Here is a 24,045-nt window from a genome sequence, read left to right as displayed (position 1 = left end):
ATTACATCGACTTCTTAACCCAGCCGGACTACGTTGCTGTGGAAACGGCTCGTCACACACAGTAACTCTCTCCCCTGCGCACGCACCCACACGACACGCAGCAACACGAGCGACATCCCCGCAGCCGCCGCCCCTTCATCCGCGCACTATGAATAATCCATGTGGAGGCTGCTCGTCCGCAGAGGTGTCGGGAATGCCGGTCGGGAGGACTTAAGAAATTCTCGAAAGGCGCTCGCAGAGACACAAACACGTGGACGAGGGGAGGCAGGGAACGCTTGTCTGGATGCGGGAGCAATCCGGGAATCCGACCCGCTCGCCTGGCGGGGAGACCACTTTGACTACAGCCGTGGAAGTTTTGTGAAGCGGTGGGGGGAAAGTCTTTTATTGGATTTCTTTTACAAAGATCACGTACACAGAGCTGTTTCTGCTCCTACCCCTCCCCCCACATACACGCCCCCCTTCACCGACCAGTTCACCTAATTTTGAAAGTCTGTTTCCGACCAAAGGAGAGGATTTGTTTTCCAGGATTTCCAGAAAATTCCTGAAGCTCACGTGAAGAGCCAAAGACCGCCAGCCGCGCTTCTTCCCCGACCTCGTCAGTCATTTTTCTGTCCGCGGCCCTGAGAACATGTTCTGCTTCTGTTTTCAGACTCCTACCCTCAAGCTCCAAGCCCTGGACTCGAGACCCTCGTCAGACTCATTAAACCCCCCGGCTCAGGACGACACGCCGGCGCGGCGGCAGCCTTTTCCCTCCGAAGCTCATCGTTTGAACCAAACTCTGCCTCTGTCTCCGTCTCAGCATCAGCACACTGTTGACTCATCACAAGAAAGTAAGACGGAACCAGTGAAGTGATACTGATGCAGTGGAAGATTGCAAATGCATTGTGTTGGACTTTCAGGGACAAATCCACTGTCTCAGTGAGATTAATGTGAATTCCATAGAGAATAAAAACACGTTTTAAACACTTCATTGGCTAAAACTGTGCTTCCAGTTTTAACGGGTTTTCTAGAGTCATTTGTCAATCAGACAGAGATCAGAATGTACAATTTACCCTGACCTGGTCTAATCTGGGATCAGGAAGTCAAATAGGGAAAAATCTGATTTTTTTCATGTGCTTTAAACGCATCAAAACTTTGTTTTTGGGCTATAAGAGCATCAGAATGCATGTGCTTTTAATCACTTTAAAAAAAAAAAAATCAAACAGAGGTCAATCGACACATGAGAATAATTATGCAATGTTTTCATTTTATGTTGGATTTTAAGCTGCTACCTTTTTCCTACAGTGTCTCTTCCTCAGGTGTTTTAATTATTAGAAAAACAATCTGAATACGTAATTCTAAATCAGACCTTAAAGAAAGTGGGTATCATTCGGTCGCGATGATTAATCCAGTCACATTAATATTCATCTTTACTGCAAAGATTAATGTGTTTTATTAAACCCAAGTTTAATAGACCTGCTTGAAATGAGAGTGATGCCTTCCACATATTTGCTGAAGACAGAAGAAATTTAAATAGTGAACACAATTGAATTTGCCGCTGTGTTTTATTTATTTCTTAGCTAATTGCTCTGTTCCCTTTTCTGGAACCAGTTCTTCAACCCACCAGACAATTTCTGTTTTCTTTTTTTCCCTATTATAAGTCTCAGAGGATATGCTGTCTTTGCTCCCTGTCTTCTAGCACACCACTCACCTCCGTCTCTGTCGGAGTCCGGCTCCTCTCTCTCCGCCGCCTCCAGTACGGAAGGACTTGTGAGAGAAGGCAGCTTGCCGAGCCCACCGCTGCCTTACTCCAGCCCGCTCTTATCCCGTTTTACCCCCGGCGATTGCCCCGTTCCCTCGCCGCGCTGCCCTAGCCTCAGCCACAGCCTGCGCTACAACCTCGACCCCGACACGGCTCCGTCGCCGCCCCGCTCGCAGCACATACGCATGTGAGACAAACGAGACAGCTCGGGCAGATTTCTCATTGTTTTTGGTGGTAGGGTTTTTTTTTTTGTGTGTGTGTGTGTGTGTGTATGTAACACACACAGCACGGATTATTAACAGACTTTACCTCTCCAGGGCTCGCTGCAGCGTTCCTGCAGAGCAGGAAGACGGTTCTGTGTCCGTCTCGGCTCTCAACAGACACATTCACACGCTCAGGAAGAAGATCAGGCGATTTGAGGAGCATTTTGAGCAAGAGAGGCACTACAAGGTAAGCATAGACTCAAGAATTATAAATGCAGTTCGTAGGGAACAGTTCCCAACAATTTGTTGTTCCCAACAATTCGACATGGTGCCAAATGTTTATCTACGAAGAGCATTTATTGTTCTTCACAGATGAGGTTCTTTATATTAAGACTTTTTGTCTTTGGCTTGTCACATCAACACATCAACCTTTCTTCTGTTCTTTAAAAAAAAACATTTAGTGAAGGACAGTCCAATCCAAAAGTTACTGAATGTGAAATGAAGTGGCTTTATTTTTGTCCATATGCCATAAAGCAGCAGAATGATTCTTTTTTCCCCACATCGAAAGCCCTGGTATTTTGTCTCATGATTTGTTTAACCTAGACCCAATTGATGTCGAAGCAGTTCAGTTCCATGTCTTGAACCTAAAATGTTTTAAAATGTGGAGGTTTTATATATTTGAGTCTGGAAAAAAGGTTGAATTTTGAAAATAAAATGTGCCGAAACCCTTTAAAGCGAACAAATGGCTCCTCTGCTGGTAAACTGGAAAACTGTAGTTTGTTCTATAAAGTATCTTTTACAAAGCAAGTTAGCAAAACAAAACAAAAATGGCTCTGCTGTTAATGATCACTTTTTTTTTATATTTTGCTCTCAGCCAGCACATAATGACAAAACCTCTCATCCAGAAGTGGCCAAACTGATGAAGGAGCTCATCAGGAGCCGCAAGCAGCTGAAAGGTCAGTTATTAAACCATGACTAGAGTGGGAGGAATATTTTTTTTTACTCTAAAGCTGCTCCTTTGGGGGTGGTTGTTATTTATGCAGGAAATCTATAGAAAAATCACAACTTTTATGGAAAACTATCATTTCTAAAGTCCAAAGTGGTATTTTTTAAATATATTTTAGTTCAAATGCTTAAAATATACACATATTTTTACTTTAAAAATCTGACCTTTTTCCTTGTTTCTTCTTCAGAAATAAAGCTGAAACAGTCCGAAGAGTCGGGACTGAAGGGACTTGGAGGTTTCGGTCCCTCAGGTGAAACCTGCAGGACCAATGCAGAGCAGCGGGAGGCGGTGCCGACAGGAACTGAGCTTCAGCCGATCAACAATAACAGCAACGCCACGCAGAACTTGGAGGAAACGGTGAACTTGATCACCAACCGACTGAGGGAGAGGAGGAGTGAGCTGGGTTTGCCGGACAGCATCAAGGTCGGTGCTGTAGAAACGCTCTCATCACTGACACAGTGATTTTACATTAAGCTTAGAGTTCAAGTCAAACAAGATGCTAAAATAAATGCCAGCTTGTTCTACTTTGTCCTCTTTGTGCAGGACATGTCCCATTTCCAGTTGAGCATGGAGAAGACCTGCATGCAGAAGTGTTTGCTGTACTTTGAGGGTCTGCATGGACGCCCGGTACGACAGAACTTTTTTTTTTTTTTTTTTTTTTCCCAAAACGTTTCTTCTTTGCATTTTAATTTGTGTAGAATTTTAATTCTCACAAATTTAAACAATGCTCTTTGTGCAATTTCAGATCACCAGGCAGCAACGGACTCTGATGAAACCGTTCTACGATCGGTACCGTCTGCTCAAGCAGCTGCTTTCTTCCGCCTCCACAGCAGCCATTACGACCATTGTGAGTTGCAGTTCAAGCAAAAATCTTTTTTTATTTAAGGAACATCGCTCGGATCTTAAATTCTCACTAAGACGTTCAGGGAATTCTCTCCGACCCTGACGCCACAAACAAATGCAGCTGCCAGCAGTAAGTGTCGCTGTGCCCTCTAGTGGTCATTATAAGAGCTACATAAACTGCCTGCTGTATGCACAGAGCTAGACGTTGACAAATTGCTGAATAATGATGCAGAAGCTGCTGGTTTTAACAGATTAAAGAACTGGCATCTTCTTTACGGTAAAGTAGTGTTTGTTTTGTTTGTTTGTTTTGTGTTTTTTCCAGGAGGAAGAGGAGGGCTCTGATGAAGACCACTTTAAGCAGCAAAGCTCCAGAGAGCAGCCACTTTGGTTAAAAACGCCTCAGTGCATGTCATCAGAGGAGCCCCAGTTTACATCGTCTGTGGAAACGTCTGAAACGCCGGTGGTGTCTCCGCTGGATGAGGGGAAGACTTTCCAGGCACAGGTCATCACTATGGCAACACTACATGAAGCATCCAGGTACTGCTTCTCTGCATACTGGTGTGTGTGTGTGTAAAACAAAGCAGAGGCTTTCATAAGATTTGCTTTAGGTTAGCTGTCACATTTCCAGGTTAGGCGAAAATGAAATTAAGGAGCATATTTAACACTTTGGATGGCTGTTTATTTGGGACCCACAGTCTAATATGAAATTTGATTCAAGTAAACCCAAGTAACCTTTAGAGATGCCTCTAAAGGTTTCATGGATGATTTATGCATCTTTTCAGCTTATTAAATGACAGCATACGCAGGTTGACGCTTGTGCATAAAATGTCTTCCTTCATGCAGGCAAGAATTACTAGGTCACCTCCGGATGGTTCGATTAGAGAAACGACGGCTTCACCAAACCCTCCAAGAGTTCGAAGACCGTTTCTACGCACAGACCGGCAGGTAGCCGCAACACGCACTAAAAAAAAAACACAAGTCCTCCTGATTTCTTGGCATTTCCGTTTTATTTAGTCTTTTAATAAACTTGGAACATTTGGTTGCTTTTTTTTTTTTCTTTTTTTTTTTAAACAATGCCTTGTGAAAAACAAAAGACATCCACAAAAAGAAGGAAAACCATCGCAATGGTACAACAGTGTAATGCACACCCATGACACGTTAACCCAGCACAGAGAGCTCAAGGAGGAGACGGGGATAGACGTTTTGTTCTGAACTGTACACGTCCTTTTGCACTGTACATGTTAGTCCTCCAAAGTAAAATACAGTTAGTTGTTGAATACAAGACACACACTGTACAAAGCTATCTGAGTAAGGCAACGTAGGGACCATCAACCAGTCGTGGAAGCTGCTGCAGTTTGTTTCGAAACTTTGAAAAACAAAAGAGAAAAAGCATAGAAAGAAAAGGTTTTCGCCGTTTTTGCATCGTCTCACCTGCGTGTCTCGCTAACAGGGTCTGTCAGAAGGAGGACCGTGGACCAATGGCGGAGGAGTACTGCCAGTACAAGAACCTCAAGGCGAAGCTCCGCCTACTGGAGGCTCTGCTCAGTAAACAAGACTCAACCAAAGCAAGTTGAGTTACTCACAGTGGGACTTTTCTTTTTTTTTAGCTCAACACAACTCTCGTTTGTTTTTTTTTTGTTGTTTTTTTTCTTTTAACTGCTTCGATGCCGATGGGTTTTGTTTCATTCCATGCTCGTAATGTAAATGCACTTTACATGAAGAAAACTGAATGACCGAAAATCGCTGACACTCTAAATGAACACCGGGTCTGGATCTGCTTTTCTTTTTTTTTTTTTTTTTTTTCTTTTTTTTCCATCCCCACCATTTAGGACACTTTTTCATAACCCTGTCGTAGCCATTTTAGCACAGTTACCATGTCAACAATGAAGCAGCCTTAGTTACATTCAACTAATTTGTGAAGTCTTCATGTATATTATGGCACTTTACTACTCACTTCCTTCCCTTATACCAAAAAATATTTTCCTTCCCCCGTAGTTGATGTGGGAACTGTCTTATGGAGAAAAAAAAACAAAAAACTAAACTTTAAATAAGCTTCAACATAAATCAGCAAGACAATCCAGCAGTGTTTGTGCATGTCGGTTTGTTTGTTTTTTTTGTCCTACATTGTGCTATGATATGCATTCATATTTTCATAGGTCATCTAAATTACGATCATCCGATTTAGATGTTGATCTTGAAACATATGCAGTGAACGTAGGCGTCATAGTGCAAGTTGAGTTTGAAATTTACTTTTTTCCCCCCTGCCTATATGAAGTCGCCCCCTCCCCCCTCCCCCCCGAAATGTCCATGTTGACAAGGATATGAGCTTTTGAGATTGTGCACTTCTGGTTTATATAGTTTTCTATGTATTTATATCCATCTATCTCTATATATATGTGTATATATATATATGAGTGTATCAATAAAAATAAATATTTTTTCACATTTATTCTGCAAAAAACACATTTCATGGTTCTGCTTTCTTTTTTCAGTGATGATGAAATATGGTGGAGGTGCTGACAGCTTCAACACTCATGCTGCACAGAACTGCATCATGCTGTTTTTTTTTGTTTTTTTTTAAGTTTAATAAATTGCTCACAGTTTGTCACCAAAAGACCTTGTGGATACACACGGAGAGATTGTTGCATTAGTGCGGTTCGGATTCCGCCGCGATTTAACGTCCAGGTTTTAATTCCTTTGGTATAAAAGAAATGAAATGAAACTGATCCGAGTGTTGCAGCCCTAGAAAACTGTAGTACCAGTCCGTGCCACTAGTAGGAGGTAAGTAGAGATCTGAATTAATCAATTGAAATGACGTGGAATGCGAATTCAGTCTCAATTGCTAGTTAACAGTGCATCAGTAACACAGAGGCTAAGATTGTTAATTTAACATGGATCTTTATATAATAATAATAATAATAATAATAATAATAATAATAATTAAAAAAAGCACAAAGTTTAATAGAAGCAGACTTTTAGTACAGTTAAAGGGTTTGGTCAGTACACAAATATGAACTAAGTGATGATGGTGTTTTTACCTTTATTAGATGATGATAATTCAAGGATGTTTATTTTTTTAAAATTTTTCTTTGATCTTTGGGAATGACGGCTTTCGGTAGGGACGGGGAGCAATGAGCCTTATAAATCTGCTGCTTCATGCACGTGTTCGCCTGCTTCGTCGGTCCTTGTGGCCTTCCTTCGTTTGTGTGGATGGGGTCAGTCAAAAAAAAAAAAAAAAAATCAAGTCCCTCTCTCCCCCTCCTGGACTTTGGGCTCCCTTTTTTTTTTTTTTTCTGTTTTTGTTGTTTAGCGTCCCACGCTGATGTTGCAGGTCTTGCAGCTGGGGTCCTTCTTGGCGTTTACCGTGGACAGACTCATGAGCTGGTGCCCGCTGATCTCCGCCACCGTGCCCAGAGCCAGGTCCACGGGCTCCGTGTAGATCACCTCCAAGATGACGTCTTGGGCGTGGTGGAACACCAGGCCGCCGTCTTCGTCCTGCTTGCAGGTCAGGAAGCGGTTGTTGCCGATGTCGAGGGCGGGCAGCCTCTGCTTGCAGAAGTCGTCGCCCCTGGAGCCCCGCGGCGCCAGGACCAGGATGACGTAGTGGTAGGCTGTGTACATGCAGTAGAAGTCTCCAAAGTACAGGTTGGTGTCGGGGTTGAAGAGCGCGTCGGCCCGCACCTCGAAGCGAAGGCGGCCGTAGGGGGAGTCCTGCGGCGGCTTGCCGGTGTTGAACTCTGTGTTGCAGCTGAAGAAGATTCCCTCCAGCTTGCCGCTGATGGGCGAGCCGTGACTGCCGCTGTTGTCTTTCACCGACGGCATCATCCGGTTGTCCTGCGCCTCCCTGGAGTTTTGAAAGAACAGATCTGGGTTTTATTTTCATGTCAGCTTTCCCTCGGAGCGATCTGCTAAGGAATCTGCAACGCGTCTTATTTCTAGCCATGACAACCGCAGACTTTAATGTACTTAATTTGGATTTTGTGTGATAGACTGAGACAATAGGCACAGACTTGTGCTCCTTGATCTTCGTGATGCTGTTTGTTTACCATTTTTCTCCATCAAAACTCTGAGAACACTTGGGTTTATGAGAGTTCCCTCTGTGGAACAACAATAGCAGTTTCTTGTCTATTTAGAGGTAACAAATGTCTGAGTCCTTCACAGAATAATTTACACGTGCACTGAAGCAGAATTTTTCAGTTTGATATAATTGACTGATTACTTCATCTGGATTTAGAAAAAGGAGGTTAAATACAAATGCATAGTTCAGTTCCCAGATTTTCTAGATAACAATAATAATAAAAAAAGAAAGAACAGTTCTGCACTACTCTGTGTTGATATGTCTTGTAAATTCCCAACAAACTATTTTGAATTTTGACAAGATGACAAAGTTCAAGAGGCATCAATGTTTTTTTTCAAGGCACTGTACAGATTTATGTAATGCATTTCTTTCTTTCCAATTAAAAACAGGACAGCTAGGATTTAGCGGAGGGATCTTAAATGACCAATTATGCTTATCATCTGTTACCAAGGAGACGACAGCGCAGTCTCTTGTTTTACTTGTTTAAATAAGCACTTAATAAATCAGTTTTCTTTAATCTTATGTTATAGACATAAATTATTTAAGGACAGGCATGGAAGTATTTTCATAAATTCATAGAAATCTAGATAAAAAATAAGCTAGTGCCACCACAATAAAAAAATAATCTTTTTGAAAATATGGACAGCTCCAAAAAAAACAAAAACACACTAAAACAGAATAAATATGACCTCAAATTGTCAAAAATATAAACCCCAGTCCTGTAGCTATATCTCCAGAAATCCTGTTTTCATTGTGGGAGTAATACAATAATTCTGCTCTCAACATAAGAAAACGGCAGTACCGGTAATCCCCACATGATGGGGTAGTTCACCAAACATGCTCTTCAGGAACTGGTTTAGCTGCAACTCAGCAAAAAAAAAAAGGAATGACGTCAGGTTGTACAGCACCAGACAAAAGAGTGCTCAGAATCTGCAGCATAAGTAAAGAAACTGTTGTATAACTGGGAGCAATTCCTCCAGGCGATCCGATGGAAGGAAGACAGGAGAAAGAGAGGAATGTCCGTTTGAAGAGAAGAAAAGAAAAAAAATCTGACAAAAACCCCGTCCGCCTACTCTGTAGCTCAGTGTTGTCAGCTCACTTTCAGTAAAAACATGAGGGAGTAAAAACAACCTTCCCGTATCTAAGGGTGTGTGTGTATATGTGTGAAGAGAAGTCTCCTGGAAGAACTGGCTGTTTGCTACAGTAGTTTTGATGTGGCATGTTTGGATTGATGGCAGTAATTCGGATGCTTACAGCGGCTCCCTCCAGCTGATTCTCATTTCTTCCCCTAAGGCAGCTGGAGAGAAAGGCTTTAAAGCAAGAGTTAGGAGGCCACCATGTTGTTTTGTAGCGCAAAAGGTTTCTGTAGCGATCAGTCTCCATCCCTGAATTGTCTTGGCAGCAGCGCACGAATAAAATCCACACGTGCCGAGAACGAAGTGTTAGAAAACCTGTCCTTGTTAACTCACGACCGCTTTAATAAATATCTCACTGAAACACATGCTCGCCAGAAGCGGAGAGCGTTGCACGTCGTTAATTTAAGACGCGTAAAAGAGCAGCGCTGCTTCGTTCGGGGTAAATTTGACAAAGTGTCTCTTGACATTAATAACAAATCTACCCAGAGTGAGTAAATAAGTGGTGATAAAAAATAAGTGGTGATGAAAGCAGTTATGGCTGTGCCCACCTGGCGTGATCGAAGTACTCGTTATGCTGGTTCCTGTAGAAAACAGAGAACCGCAGCATCCGCCCGGCAATGACTTCGGCCTTCTCCAGCAGCTGGGTTAGATGAACCGTAGAGTAATCTAGAAACAGATTCGTTATTTTATTGGTAAAACACACACAAAAAAAAAAAAACCATAGAAAACAGATCATCAACTGTCATGAATCCATATTGAAATTTTCAGGTATTTAAAAAAAAAAAAAAAAAAAGCTAAATATCTTCCGCTCTGCCAATGAGGAAATTTGAACTTAACATGAAGAATAATTAAATGATTCCCCTCCAAATATCCCCTTTGCGACGGAGCAACTGGAGCAAAAACATTTAATCAAGTCTCGTAATATAATTCTACTCCCACCAATCACATCAGGGGCTTTTTCTTAATGAGTGCGAGTAACAGGCCAAAAATACAATAGTACTCCAACAAACCAGTGCTTGAAGACGAACGAAACAAGATGTGCAGTTTTGTTTGGTTTTCTTTTGCTATATCCAAGAGCTTTTCAAAGAACACCTTGACTTTTGTTGCTGCCTAGATCCTACCTGTACACACAAAACATTTGTTTATTGATGTTACCAGGAGTTTATCTGCCCAGCGTCCAGTGTGGAGGAGGAGCAGGAACATTACAATGCCCCTCAGTTCACTTTCCTCCTTTTAATCTCCTTCACAACCCAGTCTAAGAGATGCACCAACCATCTATTTAATGTCGTCCACTTATCTGAGATCAGGTCACCGGCTGACGGGGGCTGGGATTTAAAACCCAGACATCCCTCTTTGCTTAACGATTAATATTTACCCTCGAACAAGCTCTGGTCTACTCTCAGTTGGACATACTGAGGAAAACCTTCAAAACGAGGTAATCAGATGGAAAAACCATCTCAACTGAGTCCTTTTGACACAGATCAGTGCTCTGACCTGAGCACTCTCTCCAGACGATGGAGCGACTCTCTCCATATAAGTAGGCAGTAGGGAGGGAGTGAGGAAGCCGTGCGAATGTGCTGAGCCTTTTCAGCATTTGCTTCACCGGTATTATTATTATACTTATTTATACTGTATATATTTGACCTTTTGCACGGGAGCTGCAATGGAAATTTCGTTGAATTCTGTTCAATGACAATAAATGCTATCTATCTATCTATCTATCTATCTATCTATCTATCTATCTATCTATCTATCTATCTATCTATCTATCTATCTATCTATCTATCTATCTATCTATCTATCTATCTATCTATCTATCTATCTATCTATCTATCTATCTATCTATCTATCTATCTATCTATCTATCTATCTATCTATCTATCTATCTATCTATCTATCTATTTAATAGCGTTTGGGATTTTCAAGGCAGTATTTGTGTTTGTTGGGGGGTATGGTTGCCATGTCATGCAGTCAGAGCTACAGTTACCTAATAAAGTAGGAATAAATAATGGCTATTATCACTTTTGATGTTTATCACAACAGTACCACAAAATATCGTGAGGAAACTTTAATATTGTCCACCCCTAAATGGGAACAAGCTTCACTTTGATCTGAAGACCCAGAAAAGGGCACACTTCCACTGATAGCTCTTCAGAAACCCTCTTGCCGATGCTAAAATTCTGTTATCCCTCTCATGCTTCGTTCTTTCTATTATTTTTCATTAGCTTAACTAAGACAGAAATAAATTATGTTGTGTGACGGGTTGATAAAGAGCCAATTTCTTTCCCAAATCTCCTTGTGTGTCAACAATCCTGGCTCATTTCTTGAGTGCAGCCGCTTTTTCATGGCTGGTTATGTTTTGATGCAAGCTATGAAATTAGGTTCAAGCACCTAATTGCTAAACAAAATTTATTCGGCTTTTCAAGAATGTTACCTTGCTGCACAGCAGTGTGCTTTTCCATCTGCAGCAACCCAATAAAAATGAAAATTGATTGAATTCAATGAGCTAATGATATACTGCTTGGCCTCGAGGCGTCAGAGTTAAGGACAGGCAGGGGAATGGGCACCTAAGGGCCTAAACTGTGTGTCTGTTCTCTCTACCAGGAGGCCTCAGTGGATAAGTCCCCCCCCCTCACTCTCTCAGCCTGCTATCCATTCTTTCCCCTCCCCCACTATAAGCCTCTTGGTTGTTATGTTATGTGACTTTAGCATTCCAAACATATAGCACAGCTCCCCTTCTTCCTTTAATCCCTCTATTTTCTCATCCTCCTCCACTCCTCTATTGATCTTCTCCTCAAATCATTGCAGACTTCCTTTGATATTCTCCCTCCCAAAATGCCATCGTCTTTATTTCTGTGTGTATTTCGTACAGTTTGCCCCGCTCCGAAACCTGAAAAGGCAGCTCTGACGGAGGTCGATCGAGGACATGCGCGACAATGATCTGTGAGTTGTGGATTACGCACCGGCAGTGCAGAACTCGATGATCTCGCTCCACTCGGAGACGGTGTAGTCCCCATCGGTCTGTTTGGACGCAGTCTGGACGGCCACAGTGTACTCTGTGCGGGGGCTCAGGAACCAATGGCCCCGGACCGTCATGGGCAGGGGCACCGCCTTGGCCACGAGCTTGGTGGGAACGTCCTGGGTACAGAGAAGGGAGACAGGATGACAGGCAAGGAAAAAGGGCAAAAAAGGTCAACCTTGGCACGTCCTGATTACTCAGAAGGAGACTGACCATGTATGTCTCTCTTTTTTTTAGTTTTTTATTCCCAGCTACATGCAGAGTCTGACCAGATTATTTCTACACCCAAAATGCTCTGTCAAATTTCATCAACAACCCCCCCACCCCCCAACCACCACCACACAGGTATCAGTTGGCCTTAGCAGCTCAGTGATTGGACCGACAGCTCCTGCCTAGCAACAGAGTCATCCCGCTACAACAAGGCAGAAAGAGGAGAGGTTCTCTGCAGCAACTCAAATAAAATAAAACACAGGAAGACGGAGGCTGATGAAACAAATGTTAAAGAATGACTAAAACAGACACAAAGCAGGGTCCGTTTTAGTGCCGCAGAGTTAGCCAATCAGAGCATCTGGCATTAGTGTGCTAAAGTCAAAACCACCTTGAGAGGAATCTTCTTTAAGCTCTCAAAGAGAGGTCAAGTTGAGGTAATCCCCACCTTTATTTAAGAGAAAAGTACTAAAGTAAAGTAATTTCTTGATGCAGCAAAAACATCTGTAAAAGTTTTTTTTTTTAACCCCGTTACTACAGTTAATGCAAAACTTCAGTATTTCTGCATTCACCATCCCTTGCAAAAATGTGTAAGGTTGTGACGGGATGGATGCCACACCCTTTTCCCATATTTATTCAGACATGGAATAAAAACCCTAAACATTTACACGCTTTCTCAAGCTGTGTGGAAAATCTGATTTAAATGTTTATTTCCCAGTATTTTTGTTTTTAAAAACGTCTCCACAACTTCCAAGTGCATCACGCATGCAAAAAACAGACTTGAGGAACGCAAAGTTACAGATACTATACAGATATTTGAGTATTTATAAGTATCTGTAAATTTTATCTTTGAGAATGAACAATAATTTTCATTTTCAAAATTGCATCATCTGAAGAATATCTTGATATCATTTGAAATAAACTTACACAACTCCATTTGTATTATAAGCTAAAATCATGTTCATGTTGCTTTGACTACTGGCTGAGCATAACTATGGAAGATTCATATTATTTAACTTATAGAAACACATTTGTGCTATAGACCACTGCACTTTCGCAAAATAAATTAATAAGAATAACTGTCTAGTGATGTATGTTATGAAGTTTCATAGCCAACTCAAGGCAAAGGGAACCAAACTGCTGTTCTTGGTCCCAAAAGAACCGGAAAGATCCCAAAAGTCAGGTTTCTACACCTCCACTGATGTCTTACACATCACTCATAACTGTTCAAAGCAAAACCTTCGATCCCAGAGAGCTGAATTTGAAATATAAAAAAAAAATTATTTAAATATTTTTAAACATGCACAATTCACACAAGATTCTCTCTACATATAAGTCACATATGAAATGAAAATAATCTGAGCAGCACAAATCTGGTTATTGTGTGTTTTTACCTTCAAAGTGGTTATGTTAGATATAATGTGCATCCATCTTTAAACATAGGAGACATAAAAGTTGAGCTACAGAGCGCAGGACCTGCTCTGTTAAACTGATTGTCACGACTCATTATTTGATCGGAACATTTTTTACCAATAATAAAATATAAAAGCCATTTCAGAGGACGATTGGCGTTCTTAATTCAATTATTTTGTGAAAATGTACCAGTAAAGAGCCAATCGTTTATTTTCAAAAGGCCATAATAACAGTCTGCTTGGTGATTCATCTCCCAGTGGCGTCACCTTTAAAAGGTTGTTTATGTGTTTGACTGGCGCCTCTGTTACCTTGTGTTTGAACTTGTTTGAGTTTTTGTTCTCCTTCTTATTCAGGTCAATGAAGTAGTGTGTGATGCGTTCCTTGCTACGCGCCTCCATATCCCAGCAGATCTTAAAGGAGTCGCAAGTGATGTTGCTGATTTTGATGTTCTGAGGAACAGGGAGTTCTTCCATGCTGCCATCCTGGGATTTGCTATCTGTGTAATTGAGAAAAAAAAAAAAGAAGTGAGAAAAAACAAACAAAAAAAAGACTGTCACCATGGAACGGCATAATAGAATAGCAAAATGGGATCAAATGACTAAAAATTCTTTGAATAATTACACTCGCTGCTTGAATATTTGCTTTACAACGACCCAGAGGTGATCATAAATCGCCATTTTATGCACACAGTTCAAAACAAGAAAACCCTGACTCCACGGATTTATAGTCAGCCTGCACAGTGGAATGACTAGAGCTTACCAAAAAAACCATAAAAAATAAAAAACTGGAGTAGCTATTCAGCACACAGCATTTACAGTATAGCCATCAAAATGCACAGCGGGACAGAGCTGCGTACTGTATACGCTGCCATGGAAACACCGCTCTCTGCACGCTTGTGCACATATCTGCTTTACAGAGCCTCAGCAGTGTTACAAATCCGATACTCAACTCCCTTCTCTTCTAAGCAGCCTCATCGGTTATACAAATCTTCTGCAGAAGCAAGGGCGTTCGAGCAGTAATCGGGGGTCACGTTATTGCCACAGTGTCACTAACCCATTTGGCCTCTACCAAAAGCCCAATGCGCTGCAGCAAACCTCACATTTTCTCTGCTGCACGGCTGCCAATGGCTTTACAACTCAAAGTTCACCCAGAGGCTGATGGAAAAACAAAACCCCGCTGAATAAGAGCTTTGTCACGTAAGACGGAGTATGGACTTTGAGACGCCCACTTGGCATGGCAACAATGCATTTGCTGTGTATTGCTCTGGGGTCTGCACACAACAGTGGGTAAAAATTCAAGAATGCCGTTTTTGGGGGGGGTGGGGGGGGGGTAATGTTCAATATGACCGGGCCCTTATAGAGGGTTAACAATAGCTAGAGTAGCGGAGCATGGAAAATCCATCTCCGCTCGTTCACCGGGAGAGGCAGAGATAAAAGAGTGGGCTGGTAATTGGGTTTGTGCACTCTATCGCCTCACCTCCAAGTAATTGTCAAACAGTGCAGCTTTTGAGGATTGATTTTCTTAAAATTAGACGAGCAAAGGGTAGCTTTTACCACTCACTGTGTTGCACGAGCACAGAAAGCAGAAGAAAACCTGCAGTCGCTGCCTTTTCCAAATTAAAGCCCTTACTTATTTTCCCTCTTGGTCCCAACAGTGTTTTCAAAAAGTAATTTACCATAAAGCATGTCAACAGCATCCCAAAATGAACCATTGGACCTTGTAAAATTACCTTTGATCTATTTTTAACGGGTTATTATTTAACATACGTGGTGCATAATGAAGTAAAAAGGAAAACTATGTACGGACTTCAAAGCTATTTTGCAAATAAAACTAATAAGTGTGGCATGGATTTGCAATCAGAACTCAATGAAATCCACTGCAGCTAATTAGCCTCATGTGGAAGTAGACGTTCCATTGGAAACGCTTGCTGGCAAGTTACCAGAGTGAATGTTTAAAGAAAACATCACCTGATATGTGTCGTCTTGTTTACAATGAAATTAAAATTAAAGCTAATAAAATACATAATATAAGACAAAATGTGAACATTTCACATCAATTTGCATCTGTTTTGAAAGGCCTTTCATGAGTTTTTTTTTGTTTTTTTTTTATAAAGTGTGACAAGTACTTGTCCCAGCAGGCCACATCTGTACCATCCATGAACTGTGATCACAGGCTGCACAGAATCATTTCAAGGGTTTACATCAAAATGTATTGAGAAGTTAGAATAGCCCAGTCAACATATATATCTAAATCCATTTAAAGTTATTCACAAATACTACACTGACAAAGCTCTAGTCCAGGGGCAACTGGTGAAAAAAATAAATAAAAATAGTTTTGAGCTCCTCTCTGTACTCCACATCAGAATGACCATCTGACCCAACAAACACCATGATATCAACCAAACATTAACGTTGTAACAACAGCAGAAACTCAAAAATGCAACAATTAACACTAAAAAAAAAACAAAAAAAAAAAACAGAAATCTTAGCAACATCCTCGAGCAGCATAAACATTATGCTAATGAGAGCAACATTGATAGTTAATCAACAAAGACCAAATGATGGTGGTTGATTGAAAAAAAAAAACAAGAACAAAGCATGGTAACTAAAAACAATGAAACATGCTGAGGAACATAAGCTGTAGCTTACCAACCATCTGTAAAGTGTGGCTGTCAGTGAAGGCGGAGAATTTGGTCTAAACTTCCTTTCAACTACCATTGTTTTCAAATTTATCCCTACATTGACCCAAAACTTTCCAGCATCTTCCAGACGGTGCAGAATTTCAGACATTAAATTCAGCGATGCTGATTGGCCAAATGTTTATTATTTTCCCCTAGCAACCACACATGATTGGCCATTTGGCGCCGCTACTGGGTCGCTATCCAGTTGTAGTAGTCAGTCAAGGTAAATTCCACATTGAATGAGTTATGTTATGTGTTGAGGCTGAAATGATAAGCAGCCCTCCTTCCAGGCCTCTCCATGTTGATTGGTGGAAACATCTCATTAAAACAAGACCCCACTGAGCTGATTCATTTGGCTCAGACTGAGGGGGTCAGGGCAAGACATGACAGGCCATGGCTCAGACAGGAAGTGTTTCATCCAGTTAGTGCAGACCAGACAGTGATGCAAGCGTCGTAAAGTCCCATCGGAAACTGGATGCTGCTGACCTTTACCAAAGTCGGAGGAAAAAGAAAAAAAGATAACCTATGTTGTCATTCTCTGACATCTGCCTTATGCAAAAAATGAAATATAGCTGCAGAAGCATTCAAGGACTTTTTCTCTGGTTTCCCTTTATACTTGTTATTGATGTATAACCCATCTCACTTGGGAAAGACTTTGTTTCTTCCTGTGGTAAAAATCCTGTGAAGATTTTTACCCCGCTGCCTTCAGGTGACTCCAGGATGCTGACTCATCTCCTGTTTACTCCACTGCTCACCTAATTCATTTGCAAACTGTCTTCATACCAAGACACTTAGCCTATGCTAATGTGCCCTAATACTGCCTTTAAAAAACATCAGTCATCACTTTCATGCAAATCTCCTTGAATAAGTGGGATATAAAACATTTGCAGACATCACAGGCAAATCAGCATAAACCTAGCATTACTTTTCATCCACATTTGTAAACAGGTAATGTTCTTGAATGAGCAACATACAACTTCATTTAGTTATTTGTAGTTGTATAACAAGCGGTGGAGGTTTCTGACAGGGGCGACATGGGCAACCACCCAGAGCGGCAGGAAACCTCCACCCCACCGGCCCCTTGGGATGCGACTGTTATGAGTTATGACGGGGCCTAATGCATTACTCAACTTGGGGGAGGATTGAGGAGCTGAGGGTCGTTCACACAGAGAGCCAAACAGGCCAGGACCGGCTTTGATAAGAAATAATATGAACTCTCATGTTATTTACTTAGTTACACACACGCACGCACGCACACACACGCACACACACACAAAGCTTTACCGAGTAGCTAGACGTCTTAAAACAAAGTCAGTAGTGCTCTCTCAGTCCTCCTTCACTTCTGCCACTCAGCAAAAGTCCAGAATATTGAGTCTTTGATTAACTGCTATAAGAGCAGATTTTAATGCAGAGACTGGAAAATCTCCGCCCCCCCGTCCCATCTTCCTCCTTTCTGTTGTGTCTGTTTGTTCATCAGTCTGTTCTCTGCTAAACAAATCTCATCCATCTGCCTTCCTTCCTTTTGCTTGTATTTGAGTTTCCCACCTCACACACACCACTTGTTAAATGGTCTACTTTGTCTTTTCCTACAGCACATAATCCCAATAAAAGGCATTAAAATTTGAGGAGGTAATGGGATTTTTTTTTTTTTTTTTTTGGGGGGTGGGGGTGGGGGGAATGCTCAAGGGGTATGAAAACTCTGTTTTCGCGGCACTGTAGGACCAAAACCACTAAATGTAAACAAGATAAGCCAGGCCCTTTCTGTGGGAAACTGAAGTCGGCCTTAAACCTTCGGGGACTCAGAGAGCGCAGGATGAAAAATGGTGGGGCGAGAGTCAAGCTGGATGAAGGTCAGGCTGTGAGAACGAGTAAAGTCTTCAGTCTCTCGCAGGAGGCCTTCACCCTCATCCAGACTTAAATTAATCTGCCAGCATTACGCCCTCGGCTCCTTCCTCCTGGATTCGCTTAGCGCTTAATTTGGCCGCCGTGTAATGTTACCACAAACACATATTATGATGCGCTTCTGTTGTTTTGCCTCCTCCTCTGACGGACTGTAACGCTCTGCTGCACGGAAGGAGGAGGCTGGGCTCTTGGCGCATCATGATTAAGCAAAAAACGAGGCAGTTTATTAGGAGACATTACTTAAGAGTTCAGAAGCACAGATTCATTATGCAGCTCCCAGAGGAGATTGCAACAAACCCAGGAGACCTCGGCATGCCTCAGCAGAGCACCGCGTGTCGGGATGCAGAGACGGCTGCTCTGCAGGAAACTGGTCGGCCAAAATTATTTAAACTCCAAACAAACAATCTTGTTGCCTGCAACTGTGTTTGCTGGGCAGGAAGTTCACACTCAAGAGAATGTAAGAATATAAAACATCAATGAATATCTTGTTAAGATGCATATGCAGCTCCGTCTAGTCACACCTGGAGATATTGAGTGTTACATTTCAGCCGGATTCACTGCTTCAATTGAGTCTGTCTGAACTGCTTCGATATGATCTCTGTGTGGTTGCCGTTGTCCACCATGTATTACTACAGCTCCATTTGAGAGCTCTGATAGTAGCGAGTTTGAGAGAAATAAAAGCTAGATGGTAGTTTGACAGCACAAGAGCGCACTTAAACAAGCTGTCTGAAGCGCAGGGCGCGAGTCTAAAATTGAGCTGTAAACACAAAGAAGGCGATATTAGTCAGCATAGATACTCCGAGCCCTTTGGAGGAAGAAAAAAAAAAAAGAAACAGATCACAGCTTTCTTTTAGCTGCAGCACAGGCTAGGAACCACGCTGTGAGCCTGAGAAGCTGCCAATGGCAAAAACATCTTTCAGAGTGTGATAAACAGTGTGCTGCATTGGGGTTAAGTTATTTATTCCACCTTTAGCCATGCTCAATAAAAATAAGTAGCTTTTAATTTTTATTTTTTTCCACCAAATCAACTTAAGCTGGAGAACAAAACATGTTTTTCTTACTTGTCCAAAACCAGAATGACTCATTATTTCTCATTTGCAATTTAAATTCAAGTATCCATTTTTTTTTTTTTTTTTTTACAGTTATAGGCCTAAATGTCTGTAAATACCCATGAGTACGATGACATTTTAGTATTTTGCAATACAATCAACAGGCAATTCAACAAATAGTCGTGGCAGCATTGAATTTCTAGGTTTTGCCAGCACAGTCATGGATTTATGTCAGAAGACAGGCCTGCTGGTCTCTGGCAGAATCATCAAATGAGCTGCATCTCATCGCTCTGTGTGGAAAAGGCAAGTTTTATGAACCAAAAGCCATAAAACTGGCAGCTGGCTCAATGAACCAAATAAAGACCACTGAACAGTCATTATGAAGATATACTGTGAGGAAGGATTCTTCACCACAGGAGAAGCTGGGACGTTTCACACCCTGATGAGTTGCACTCATAGACTGGTGAAGGACACGGCACCAAAAACCACCAGCACAACTCAATACAAGTCTAACTTATGCACTTGAGCTGATTCTACAGTTTTGCCCTCAGTAAAACATCCCCCCACCCCCTCCGAGTGCTGAAGATACACATGCCATAGCCACATGAGTACAGTGAACCATTAACCCCATCTCTGACACTGGGAACACAGAAACAACTTGTTTCCCACTGTGCATTGAAAAGCTCTAACAGACCTCCGTGTGTGTGTGAGGGCACTCCATGCGTTCATTCACTGGCTCAGCCTGGGCGTTCGAGCCTCTCACGCGGACGATTAAATATTAATGGGGATACGGATAAATTTAGAAAGTAAAAACAGAAAGCGACGCGGCCGGCATCGATCCGATGTGATGACGCCGGGTTTCCAAGAAGGATGAAAGTGAATGCGAGAGAGACAGTGAGGAGTGCAATGCCTTTTCTGGGAGGAATTTCATGCACAGATTGCCAGCTGAAATGAAAGCATGAGAGAGAGGGAGCTGCTTTAAGTTTGTGTGCTTACGTTCAACAAAGTCTGTGCCACGGTACCGACTTCTTTTTGTTTTTGCTCGTTTTGTCACACTGAGACGGTTCAGTTCTTCAACTAATTTCAAAATTAGGCAAAAAATACAACATGATGTTTTCACTCATTATGAGAAAAAGCTACCCAAACCCCCAAACCTAATAAGTGCTTATCTGCCATCAAGCATTTGTGATTACTGTCTTTTCCATTGCAGTGAGGGAGCTGTGACCTAGTCTTTGGACCATTATCTTCATTCAGCCACAGCATGTTTAAGGTCATCCAACAGAATCTCGATTAATTTAATTCACACTTAGTCCAAAATCTTAACTTTATTTTTAATTGAGTCCTTCAGAAGTGGACATCCAAAGGGCTCAGTGTGAATCATTGCCCTGCTGCATAAGCAAAACCAAGGTGAGCTTGAATTTAAGGTCAGGAACTGATGGTTGGTCTGTGGCAGTAAAGGTCCCAATAATCAGTATGTGCCTCATAAAACTAAACAACATGAATTAAAAAGTAAATACATGAATAAATAGTTGCTTTTTACCATTACCATTAGATTTTTAGACTGAGGATCGACAATAATTGCATAAAGATTTAGTACTTTTTTTTTTTAGCATTAAAACATGAAGACATGATAAAGGCTGGCCTTTATCATGTCTTCATGGTTATTACAACACTGTCGTTGTTCCAAGTGACACGTCGCATGAATATTTTAAATCACAACAACCCATCTTGTGTTTAGAAAGAGAGTGGACATTGTTGACGGAGCAACACAGCAACAGAGAGTATGTGGGCGTCTCAAGGACAAAGACTTAGCTACTACTTCCACGAGTAACTGTGCTGCAAATACGAGACTCACCCTAAAACCCTGCCTGGAAATCTGCTGATATGAAAGCGCCAGAGAGGAAGCAACAAAGCGCCAAGGGGATACGGATGCACCCTGTTGTATAGCAGCATGTGAAGTAGATGGGGGTAAAGGAGAAAACGTGCCCACTATTGCTTCACAGTGATCAGATGCTGGGGGAGCATTAATGGAGATAAACCACTGTCAGGTTTTTTTTTTTTTATATATAGAACAATGTGAACATATTTCATTGGTGCATCAGTGAATTAATCTACAATTAATCTATGTGAACTGGCATCTCTGCGACCAAGCCTCAGATGTGGAATCAGTGCTGTGTAATTGCACTGATGGGTGTGCGGGGCTGCACCGCCTGTGCACGCTCTTGTGGGTGCAGCCATGTTTTAGCTTTTCATTCTCTTCTCATGATGACTTGCTTTTTCTCTCACCCCCCTCCCCCGCCCACCCCCTTTCTCTCTCCTACCAGCATCAACTGTTTCACATGAGGAATATGAACAAATTCAATGTTAACTCTCACCTGAGCAGCATGCTATATTTAAAACGACGTTCGTGTGCTTTGTTTTGCTTTTCCTGCCTCCTAATTCTAGAACTTTGATGAGAAGTCAGTCACAGACCACAAACGTGGTTTAATGAGACACCGTGAAATTTTGAGTTATAAAATGCAGAGAAGTTACTGCAAACGAACTGGGGACGAGGCTGGGGAGGGAGGGAGGGGGGGAGGGGGGTGCAGGGTTTTCTCAAAGAGAAAATGAACAGAAGTAATGATAAGCTATAGGCGGGGTTGGTGCCTTTCTCTGTCCACGCCTGTGGTGCTGAAATGAAAAGGCGCTTATCAGTTGCCAACATGTGCACGCTCAGTCTGCAGAGACAGACAGTTATTTCCAACAAAGGACTTCTTCTCCATTATTAATGTAAATGTATTCAGCTATGTTCTCTCCACGGACATAAAAAGCGCACAATTTATCTGCCTAAGCAACCTGCGGAGTCACCGGCCCTCATCCCTCATGCAAACTATACGGGTTCTGCACGCCGTTCCAACTAAAAGCAGCGTTTATATTGGCCCTCTTTCTCTCCCCCTCTCCCACTTAAGAACTACAGTAACACACACTCACCGTCTCTTTCGCATAACTGTATGGAATCCAGACTCAGGTCCTTGATCATCCCCTCGCAGGGACTTAACGGGCTGGTGATATTGTGCGCCAAGCCTGGAACCTCCATCGCTGCTGGGGAGTCGGGGCTGATGCTGCCGCTCTGATTGCTGCGTAAATATCGACTTGCAGGTGGACAAAAAGCCGTTCGTCCGCGTTAGAAGAGGAAGGAGGAGAATAAAGAGTCCGGTGTCCAGCCCCGCTCCGTCGCTCTCCTCTTCTGTCTCCTGGGTGGTGCGGCTAGTGGCGCGTCAGCGGAATCGTCACGGCCCCAACAGCGCAATGAGCCGCCAGCTGCAAAAAGAGGCAACGGCAGCCTCTGCAGCAGAGAAAGCGTTAATACGCCGACTGTAGCCACCGATCGCTACCCGCTTCCAGCACTTTTTTTTTTGTCTTGTCACTGCACAGAGACTGCACGCCTGCAAAGAGCCGCACGGAGCCACAAGTGTGCGCAAAGTGACTGCGCCCTGTGCGTTAAGTGTGTCGCCACGGGACAATTGAACATGAATAGTTCAGAGGATTACCGCAGAGGGAGTCTGCAGACTCAGTGGCTTCTTATGTAACGAGATTAGGCCGGTGTTTCCCCTCTGTTTTCGGTCTGCATCTGAACCGCGCTCACATGGACCCGTTCTTTTTTTCTTTTCCATTTTCACGTCCAACGTCATCCCAGCGCAGCTTTACCACATGTCCTTATTTGGTAAGGTGTAATCCTCTCTGGTTTCGGAGCGCAGGTGCAAGTGGGCCGTACCATAATGAGCTGGGGGACTTTAATTTACTATTAAATAATGGTAATGGATGACCAAGCTTAATGTACCATTCTATGGGTCAGCAGTGGAGGCTGGTGAGAAATATCTCATGGTGGGGCTGATGTGCCCATAGATCTCCCTACCCTTCCTATTGCACAATAATATTTTTTTCATACAGCAAAAATAACATGAAAAGGTTAGATTAGTTCTGATCACTAACTTGCAAAATATACAGTATTTAAATAAATGCCAACAGCTAACTCTGAATCAGACTCACAACTGTGAAAAATACCAAACCAATCCAAACCAGTGTTGAAGTTTAAATTTATAACAATTAGAACGAGCAAACATTACTATACCAACCAAACATTAACATTATAATAGCAGGAGAAACCCAAAGAAGACAAACAAGCGCATTATTATTATAATTTTTTTTTCAGAAATCTTAGCAACATTTATCCAGAGCAGCATTAGCATTTTGATAACCAGAGCAAAGTGCTTTGGTTAGCATTGCTGTGGTTCATCAGATAAACCAGTAACATTCATAACTGATTATCAGCATAGGATAAATGACAGCAGCTGAAACAGAAAAAGCAAACAACCAAACAGTACAGTAGTTAAAAACTAACAAAACGCGCAGAGGAACAGAAACCGTAGCTTACCATCAAGGGCCATAGAGAGAGTGTTACCAGCCATCTGGGAAGCGCTGCTCTGTCATTCAAAGTGGAGAATTCAACTGCCGTTGTCACCGCTATCAACTTTATCACCATGGCGACGCAAAACTTTACTGTTAAGCGGCATAAAGGCATTGAATTCAGAGATGCTGATTGGTCAAATGTTTATTATTCTTCCATAGCAACAACACACGATTGGCTACTTAGCTTCGCTTCTTCTCGGCCGCCATCAGCTTCGCCCCAGAAAAGAATTGACAGCAGTCGGACGAGGAAAGCTCATTAAAAGAAAGTCAGTTTGTGGAAAAGTTGTAATTTTTAGGCACACGCTATAAAGGAAAACTC

The 24,045-nt window shown here is 42.2% G+C and overlaps 2 protein-coding genes across 3 annotated transcripts in view; one reads left to right on the top strand and one right to left on the bottom strand.

The window, feature by feature from the left end:
- The window catches only part of LOC106914050 (protein FAM13A), a 16,594-nt gene extending 11,212 nt beyond the window's left edge, over positions 1-5,382 (top strand). Inside the window, exons 12-21 of the mRNA XM_014980601.2 lie at positions 650-830; positions 1,679-1,928; positions 2,059-2,191; positions 2,819-2,900; positions 3,138-3,373; positions 3,494-3,577; positions 3,696-3,797; positions 4,116-4,330; positions 4,637-4,738; positions 5,244-5,382. Coding sequence (XP_014836087.2) covers positions 650-830; positions 1,679-1,928; positions 2,059-2,191; positions 2,819-2,900; positions 3,138-3,373; positions 3,494-3,577; positions 3,696-3,797; positions 4,116-4,330; positions 4,637-4,738; positions 5,244-5,367 — 1,509 coding nt within the window. The 3' untranslated portion in view covers positions 5,368-5,382. The remainder of the gene's footprint in view (positions 1-649; positions 831-1,678; positions 1,929-2,058; positions 2,192-2,818; positions 2,901-3,137; positions 3,374-3,493; positions 3,578-3,695; positions 3,798-4,115; positions 4,331-4,636; positions 4,739-5,243) is intronic.
- Positions 4,782-24,045, bottom strand: LOC106914051 (phytanoyl-CoA hydroxylase-interacting protein-like). 2 transcript variants are annotated; one of them, XM_014980603.2, is made up of 5 exons: positions 23,692-24,045; positions 13,955-14,142; positions 11,971-12,145; positions 9,556-9,673; positions 4,782-7,637 (listed from the first exon to the last, which is right to left on the bottom strand). In XM_014980603.2, exons 1-5 carry the CDS (start codon positions 23,723-23,725, stop codon positions 7,100-7,102), a joined length of 1,053 nt encoding a protein of 350 aa, XP_014836089.1. In that variant the 5' UTR covers positions 23,726-24,045; the 3' UTR covers positions 4,782-7,099. The 2 variants fall into 2 exon arrangements, with proteins under 2 accessions (XP_014836089.1, XP_014836088.2); XM_014980602.2 differs by lacking the exon at positions 23,692-24,045 and adding an exon at positions 22,248-22,964.

Source organism: Poecilia mexicana, unplaced genomic scaffold, assembly GCF_051168715.1.
Source record: "Poecilia mexicana isolate PSO_F unplaced genomic scaffold, ASM5116871v1 scaffold_15, whole genome shotgun sequence".
Taxonomy (NCBI): Eukaryota; Metazoa; Chordata; class Actinopteri; order Cyprinodontiformes; family Poeciliidae; genus Poecilia; species Poecilia mexicana.
The sequence above is the reverse complement of the archived record's forward strand: the minus strand, read 5'-3'. Positions and strand labels throughout refer to the sequence as shown.

Excerpts from the sequence above, each read along its gene's own strand:
- LOC106914051 (XM_014980602.2), bottom strand. The coding sequence starts at position 22,353 with ATGGAGGTTCCAGGCTTGGCGCACAATATCACCAGCCCGTTAAGTCCC. Across the intron at positions 14,143-22,247 it reads ACAGTTATGCGAAAGAGACG|ATAGCAAATCCCAGGATGGC; the intron begins GTGAGTGTGTGT and ends TCAATTACACAG. Across the intron at positions 7,638-9,555 it reads GAGTACTTCGATCACGCCAG|GGAGGCGCAGGACAACCGGA; the intron begins GTGGGCACAGCC and ends TCAAAACTCCAG.